A 6,908-nucleotide genomic window follows, 5' to 3' on the forward strand; every position below is an offset into this window, starting at 1 on the left:
TCTTTGGTCTATTGATTTATGTATTGAGTCGTAGGCTGATGCGCCTAGTCGTAGGCGATTGATCTCGTGACAGAGGGGCCTGATAGTGATAGAATAGTCGCTGGGCCATTGCACATTGTCACAGAGGTTCGGCAAGATATGCCAGGTCTGATGCGCCTAGTCTTGGACAGCAACCGCTAAGACACCGGATGTTTGGTCATATCGATGTGACTTAGAAGAAGAGCGACTTCTGTTTCCGATATTCTATACAGCTAGGACCAAAGTCCGTAATAGGAACGTACCGTCACCATGATCGAGGGAGTAGGTGAGAGATTGTTATGTTCTTATTCAGATCGAGATCCCTAGATTAGGATGAGTCGAGTCAGAGTCTAAGAGTCACAGAGTGTGATTCAGAGTTTGTATTGATTCATGTTTCTGATTTTGATACATGTTATGAATATCTATTTCATGCGTTTATATCTGTTATATGATTGCATGTATACATGATTTATACTGGGAATGTAATTCTCACCGGAGTTATCCGGCTATTGTCTTGTTTGTATATGTGCATGACAAGAGGTGGGACATGATCAGGATAAGAAAGAGGATGAGAGAGGATAGTTAGCGTAGAGATCCAGGCCCAGAAGCAGAACAGGATTCAATACTTGATGTCTAGTCGTTGAACGTAGTTATGATAGATACATGTAGTACATGACTTGTACTTTTATATTGACATGTATATTAGATAGATTATTATTACGTTTCCGCATTTATATTTAAAAAAAATTTAATCCCACTTTTCTTAATTGTTATATTGGACATTAATAATGATTAAGAGGATGATTAGCGTCCGGGTCCCCACAATTGATGTGCCATTTCTTCCTATCTATGTTAAAGTGAGCATTTGTGTAAGATATGCCTCCCAAGAGAAAGAATATTGAAGGGGATGATAGGACCCCTCCTAATGATAAGACTGCCAGGGTTGTTAATGAATTCAGTAAGTTATTGCAAGAACAAGCGAAGGTTCATAGTGAACAAATTCAACAGCTATTGAGCATGCACACCTCGACCCAGGGTCGTGGCCGCGGGAGAGGCCAAGGCACAACTGAAATTCTGATGATGGTGCATATGATCGTTTCAGACGTATGAACCCTCCTGATTTTATTGGTGGCTCCTGATCCACTAGTGGCTTTGGAATGGGTCAAAGCATTGGAGGCCATATTCGATTACTTGAAGTTCACCGACCAGGATAAGTTAAGTTGTGCTGTGTTTATGTTGGTGAAAGCGGCTCGTATCTGGTGGGAGGCCACCAAGGTCACAGTTAATGTTCGAGAATTAAAGTGGGACGAGTTCAAGGAATTATTCTTCGCCAAATATTTTTCAAGAGAGGTTAAGGCCAAGAAGGGGAAGGAATTTCTTGAATTGAAGCAGGATGCTATGTCAGTTGCTGAGTATATTTTGAAGTTCAAAGAAGGATGTGTTTTTGTTGCTTTTATAGCTGAAAACGACAAAGATAAGGGAGAACACTTCCTTCGTGGTTTGAAGTCAGAGATTCGAAGAGATGTTCATATGTCAAAGGTGATCACCTACCAAGACATTGTTGAGAGAGCCTTACTTGCCAAGCATGATGAACAAGACATTGAGAAGGAACGACAATTAAGGAGGCAAGCTTTTCAAGCTAGAGTGCAAGGGACAAGTACCAATGTGCGAGGTGGTCACAAAGGAAAAGGCAAGATGGAGCAACAAAATAAGTCTTCTTTGCCTTCTTCAGATACGGAGCGATCATTGTGCCCTAAGTGTGGCAAGCCACACAAAGGTGAGTGTTTGGTTGGTAGTGGTTGCTGTTATCGATGTAAGAAAATGGGGCATGCAGCACAGAAGTGCCCTCTCTCTTCAGACAAAGGAATGGTTCAAGGCAGAATTTTTACAATGACAAAAGAAGGTGCCAATCCTGATTCTTCAGTGATATCAGGTAATATTCTAGCTAGGAAGCACTTACATTAATTGATATTGCACTCTTTTATGTCTGAAGTGTTCATGCATTCTTTATCTGTTGAACCTACTGTTATGCCGTTACACTTCAATATTGTGTTGCCCTCTGGTGATGAAATTTGTTTCACTAGTATTCTTAAGGCATGTCCTGTGCAAAGTGGGTACTAGATTATTATTTGCTGGTCTTATTGTTATTTCAATGGTTGCATTTGATGATATATTGGTTATGGATTGGTTATCTGCTTATCGTGCGGTGATTGACTATGTGGGCAAGGCTGTGAAGTTTTTTGCTGATGACCATGAGAATGATGTATTTGTTGGTATAGGCTCTTCGATGAGTATTCCTATTATTTCTTGTCTACAAGATACTAAATTGTTGCAGAAAGGTTATATTGGTTTTCTTGCTTCAGTGTTGGATGTGCAAAAAGAAAGTAATGTGAAAATACAGGATATTGATGTGTTTCAGGATTATCCTGACGTATTTGTAGATGAAGTACCTGGATTACCACCTGATCGAGAGGTGGAGTTTGTTATTGATTTAATTCCAGGTACAGCTCCAATATCTAAGGCTCCGTACAGAATGGCTCCGACTGAGATGAAAGAATTGAAGAATCAATTACAGAAGCTATTAGATAAAGGGTTTATCCATCCTAGTTCATCGCCATGGGGAGCTCCGGTTTTATTCGTGAAAAAGAAAGATGTGTCGTTGAGGTTATACATTGATTATCGGGAACTCAACAAGGTAACTGTTAAGAATAAATATCCTTTGCCACGTATTGATGATCTTTTTGATTAATTGCAAGGAACAGCAATGTTTTCGAAGATCGACCTTCGGTCTGGGTACCATCAAATTGAAGGTGAAAAATGAGGACATAGCAAAGACTGCTTTTAGAACGAGGTATGACCATTATGAATTTCTGGTGTTGTCGTTTGGATAATCAATGCTCCTTCAGTTTTCATGGATTTGATGAATCGTATCTTTAAGCCGTATTTGGATACTTTTGTCATTGTTTTTATTGATGAAATATTGATCTACTCAAAGACATGAGATCTTCATCGCGAGAATTTGAGGATTGTGTTGTAGTTGTTGAGAGATAAACAATTGTATGCCAAGTTAAAGAAATGTGACTTCTGGTTGGAGCAGGTGGCGTTTTTGGGCCATATTGTTTCGAAAGAAGGAATATTGGTGGATCCTTCTAAGATTGAAGCCATTAAGCAATGGTCCATTCCAAAGACAGTGTCAGAGGTAAGAAGTTTTCTTGGTTTGACAGGATATTACAGAAGATTCATAGCGGATTTTTCTAAGATCGCATTGCCATTGATGAGTTTGACACGAAAGGATACCAAGTTTGAATGGAACATAGAATGCCAACAAGCATTTCAAACATTGAAAGATAAGTTGACTTCTGCCCCTGTATTAGTACTTCCTTGTGGTACTGAAGATTTTGTTGTGTATGCAGATGCTTCAAAGTAGGGGTTAGGTGCCGTATTGATGCAGTGTGGGAAAATGATATCATATGCTTCTCGTCAGTTGAAGGAATACAAGAAAAATTATCCCACTCATGATTTTGAGTTGGCGGCTGTAGTTTTTGCTTTAAAGATTTGGCGGCATTGTCTATATGTTGAGAAGTGTGAAATTTTTATAGATCATAAAAGTTTGAGTTATCTATTTTCGTAGAAAGAATGTAATATGCGGCAGCGAAGATGGTTGGAACTTGTGAAGGACTATGATTGCACCATTAGCTATCATCTTGGCCAAGCTAATGTGGTTGCTGATGCTTTGAGTCGCAAGTCGAGTTCTTTATTTGGTTCTATTGTAACTCCCTCTGAACCACTTTAATAAAATAGTAGCGGAAATTAAAGTTTTCTTGAAGGGAGGAAGGAGTAAAATTTCTTGACATAAAACCTTTACAAACAAATGCATATACATGATCAATCAAATGATACAACAAAATACAAAATATCATTTTTGTGATCATGTCCAAAATGCTATCAAAATATCTTCTTCCTTCCTTCTCTATATGCACATGACTCCGGCCCACAATCAACGTCCCGGCCCGTCGCCCTTATCTGCATCACATGAAATAACTGAAATGAGTATAAAACTCAGCAAGTGGAACTCTTACATAGCAATGGATACATAGCATACTCTGAAAAACATGACTTTGAAAACATTAAATACCATCAACTCTGAAACATGAACATCATAGTATGAATAACAATAACGATGATATTTCTCTTTTCTCTGTTGGATTGATATCTATATAGTATCTCTATCTCTGTACCTATATTCCATCGACATAAATCGATAACTCTGAGTGATATAAGCCTATGGTCGTTGATCAACTAATTGCATGCAATCTCTGACTATGTATCTATCAATCCATAAATCATTTGAACTCTCTCTTGGGCATTTAAACAAACACTTTGCATACTCTTTCTTTTGTATTCCTTTTTTCACAATTGAGACATTCAATTGCCTCTAATATACAACCAAGTATATCAATACATAATATGAATCAAATGGAAGGGAATAACATGATAAAACCATTGAAACACCATACATATACTATCATGTGAGCACATGGAATGAAATTCCACTTACAACCAATAAAACCCTTGAATATATCTCTTGGTACACAACCTACAACAATAAACCATGTATTGAACCATCAACATCTCAATAATCATAAACCCATATCAATTAATCCATAAAACAAACACCATCACCAAACCCATGATTTCTCCCAACACCAAAACTAAGAATAAACTAAACCAAAAGCTTACCTTAGCTTCCTTGAACCCAAAATAATCCTTGCTCTAAACACAAACAACCAACAAGATGCAAGAATCAAAGGAAGGAAATGAAAGGAAAAGGAACCCTAGCTTCCTTGCTCTGAAGAAACCGAGAGAATGGGAAAGAAATGAGAGAAAAGTGAGCAACTCATCCATTTATCTCACTTAACTCCGAAAACACGTTTCTACTGTTCATCGACCACAGGTGCGCTACACCTTGCACCGCGGGTGCATTATGCCTTAGGCATTCCAACCAAAAATCCAAACATGACGACCGCGGGTGCGGTAACCATTACACCGCGGGTGCGGTGTGACTTCGGCAATCTCATCAACAATCTGAATTAAAGATCACGGGTGCAGTCTTCTCTTGAGCGCGGGTGCACTGTCGCCTGAAGCCAACAACAAACTCTATGCAACTAAAATCGAATCGCAACGCTGATACAATAATTGCCACACAACAACTATAAACCATAAATCAAGATTCTTAAAATCCAAACCATACTAAACTCGACCAAATAGTCAATAATCATATGAAATCTTAGACCGTACCATTCACCAGGCTTGGCTATTACATCTATGGTTTCTAAACCATTGTTGCTTCATCTGCAAAGGAACGAGATAACTTTGGTATCTTCAGGTACAGTAGCTTAATTATCTGCACTGGTTCTCCACTCAACCTTATTTGATCGAATTTTGAAGTAACAACAAATGGACAATAAATTATTAGAATTGAAGAGGAGAAGTGATCTGATAGGAGTTTCGGAGTTTGGGTTGAATCATGATGGTTTATTGACCTTTAGAGGTAAGATATGTGTTCCTATGAGTGATGACATTCGAAAAGACGTACTTCTTGAAGCTCATACAGCGCCATATTCTGTACATCCCGGTAGTACCAAGATGCACCAAGATCTTCGACGTCTTTACTGGTGGCCAGGTATGAAGAAAGATATCATGTTATTTGTTTATGAATGTCTAACCTGTCAGCAGGTTAAGATTGAGCACCAGAGATCGGCGGGATTTTTGCAATCCTTGCCTATACCGCAATGGAAGTGGGAGCACATAACTATGGATTTTGTTGTCGGGTTGCCAAGGACACAGAAGGGCTTTGGGTGATTGTGGATCAATTGACCAATTCATATCATTTTCTTCCAGTCAAGACGACGTATTCTATGAATCAATATGTGGAGGCTTATATTCAGGAAATTGTGAGACTTCATGGGATACCCAGTATCGATAGTTTTTGATCGTGATCCGAGGTCTACATCTGAGTTCTGGAAGAGTTTACATCGAGCCTTGGGAACGAAATTGGCTTTTAGTACCGCGTACCATCCTCAAAGCGACGATCAATCATAAAGGATGATCCAAATTCTTGAAGATATGTTAAGGGCTTGCACGATTGATTTCCCGAGAAGTTGGGATTCCAAGTTGCCTTTGGTGGAGTTCACGTATAATAACAGCTACCAGTTTTCTATCGGCATGGCACATTATGAAGCTTTATATGGAAGAAAGTGCCGATCTCCTTTGTTTTGGGAAGAGGTAGGTGAATGGAAGATGTTGGGCCCGGAGTTGGTTCAACAAATAGCAGATGTCGTGGCATTGATCCAAGAAAGAATGGGGACCGCTCAGTTTCAACAGAAGAGTTATGCCGATGTTCGACGAAGACCTTTATCATTCGAGGTTGGTGATCATGTATTTATTAAGTTAGCTCCTCTCAAGGGAGTTATGCGATTTGGCAAGAAAGATAAGTTAAGTCCTCGATACATTGGGCCATTCGAGATTCTTGACAAGATTGGAGACCGAGCCTATCGTCTTGCATTGCCACCTAACTTGGATCGAGTTCATAATGTCTTCCATGTTTCCATGCTATGTATGTACCTTTCTAATCCATCTCATGTTCTTCAGTACGAGTCATTGGATCTTTTACCTAACCTAAGCTACGAGGAAATGCCGGTTCAAATTCTTGATCGCAAAGTTAAAGTGTTGAGAAACAAAGAAGTTCGCCTTGTCAAAGTTCTTGGGAGGAATAAAGTTATTGAAGAGGCTACGTGGGAACCGAAAGAGGAGATGAAATATCGTTATCCGAATTTATTTGACGGTAAGCAAATTTAGGGGATGAAATTTTTATAAGGAGAGTATATTGT

General features: G+C 39.1%; 1 protein-coding gene across 1 annotated transcript; it reads left to right on the forward strand.

The window, feature by feature from the left end:
• The first annotated feature begins 894 nt into the window (after nucleotides 1-894).
• On the forward strand, nucleotides 895-3,445 carry LOC142532315 (uncharacterized). The gene is made up of 6 exons (XM_075638635.1): nucleotides 895-976; nucleotides 1,166-1,951; nucleotides 2,103-2,491; nucleotides 2,594-2,713; nucleotides 2,775-2,891; nucleotides 3,116-3,445. The coding sequence occupies exons 1-6, from the start codon at nucleotides 895-897 to the stop codon at nucleotides 3,443-3,445; spliced, it is 1,824 nt and encodes a 607-aa protein (XP_075494750.1).
• The last annotated feature ends 3,463 nt before the right edge of the window (nucleotides 3,446-6,908 follow it).

Source organism: Primulina tabacum, chromosome 18 (genome assembly GCF_025594145.1).
Source record: "Primulina tabacum isolate GXHZ01 chromosome 18, ASM2559414v2, whole genome shotgun sequence".
Lineage (NCBI taxonomy): Eukaryota > Viridiplantae > Streptophyta > Magnoliopsida > Lamiales > Gesneriaceae > Primulina > Primulina tabacum.

Excerpts from the sequence above, each read along its gene's own strand:
- LOC142532315 (XM_075638635.1), top strand. The coding sequence starts at position 895 with ATGCCTCCCAAGAGAAAGAATATTGAAGGGGATGATAGGACCCCTCCT. Across the intron at positions 977-1,165 it reads CAGGGTTGTTAATGAATTCA|TGGCTTTGGAATGGGTCAAA; the intron begins GTAAGTTATTGC and ends CTGATCCACTAG. Across the intron at positions 1,952-2,102 it reads TGATTCTTCAGTGATATCAG|TATTCTTAAGGCATGTCCTG; the intron begins GTAATATTCTAG and ends TTGTTTCACTAG.